Source organism: Etheostoma spectabile, chromosome 15, assembly GCF_008692095.1.
Source record: "Etheostoma spectabile isolate EspeVRDwgs_2016 chromosome 15, UIUC_Espe_1.0, whole genome shotgun sequence".
Classification (NCBI taxonomy): domain Eukaryota; kingdom Metazoa; phylum Chordata; class Actinopteri; order Perciformes; family Percidae; genus Etheostoma; species Etheostoma spectabile.
In genome coordinates, this window is record NC_045747.1 from 2,231,743 (window position 1) to 2,232,421 (window position 679).

At 41.8% G+C, this 679-nt stretch overlaps 1 protein-coding gene across 1 annotated transcript in view; it reads left to right on the top strand.

The window, feature by feature from the left end:
* Positions 1–679, top strand: part of LOC116702439 (interferon-induced very large GTPase 1-like) — a gene marked incomplete in the record, with an annotated part of 7,703 nt that overhangs the window by 2,875 nt on the left and 4,149 nt on the right. Inside the window, 1 exon segment of the mRNA XM_032536631.1 lies at positions 1–186. This exon segment is cut by the window's left edge and continues 414 nt beyond it. Within this exon segment, the coding sequence (XP_032392522.1) occupies positions 1–186 (186 nt within the window).

Below are 679 nucleotides of genomic sequence, written 5' to 3' on the forward strand. Positions count from 1 at the left end.
GTATGATGGATGAAAGAGAGATAATAGCTCTGCTGAAAAAACTGGACATCATGGTTTCTGAAAATTATCACCACTACTACAGTGGAGTGATGTGTGATGAAAGAGAAGAGCAGAAAGAAAATAAAGAGCAGCTGGACCACAAAGAAGAAACCATGGATTCCTCAGTGTTTCAGCAAAATCAACAAGGTGAGGATTTGGTCTAGTTTAACTGTTTAGGCAACTGTTTTCTGATAACAAGTTCTAACAAGTTCCCTGTACAGTACCTGGGGCCTGTTGCACGAAACTAGGATAAGGGATTAAGCCGGGATATTCAAGGTATCCTGGATGAATTTAGCTTTGACTCGGTTGCACGAAACCAGATTGAATTAAGCCCAGCCAAGTAACCATGGAGATTTATTCTTTGCGGCTAGCCTGGTCCAGAGCAGGCTAACAGCCAGGCTAAAATTAATCCTGGAGTCTCATGTGTCAAATCAGCTGCCGTCTGATCCAAAATAAACGTGTTTAACAGTTATTCCTTTGTCTTCTGCATGTGTTCTGCTTTTTATTAACATGCATTAGCCTACTTGTCACTATTGTTTTTGCGAGTTTGATTTAAACCCTACTACAGTTGTTTAGATGGTTAGGAATGATTGACCTGGCACCCAGATGCGGAATGGGACTTTTCCCGGTGGGACGGTAG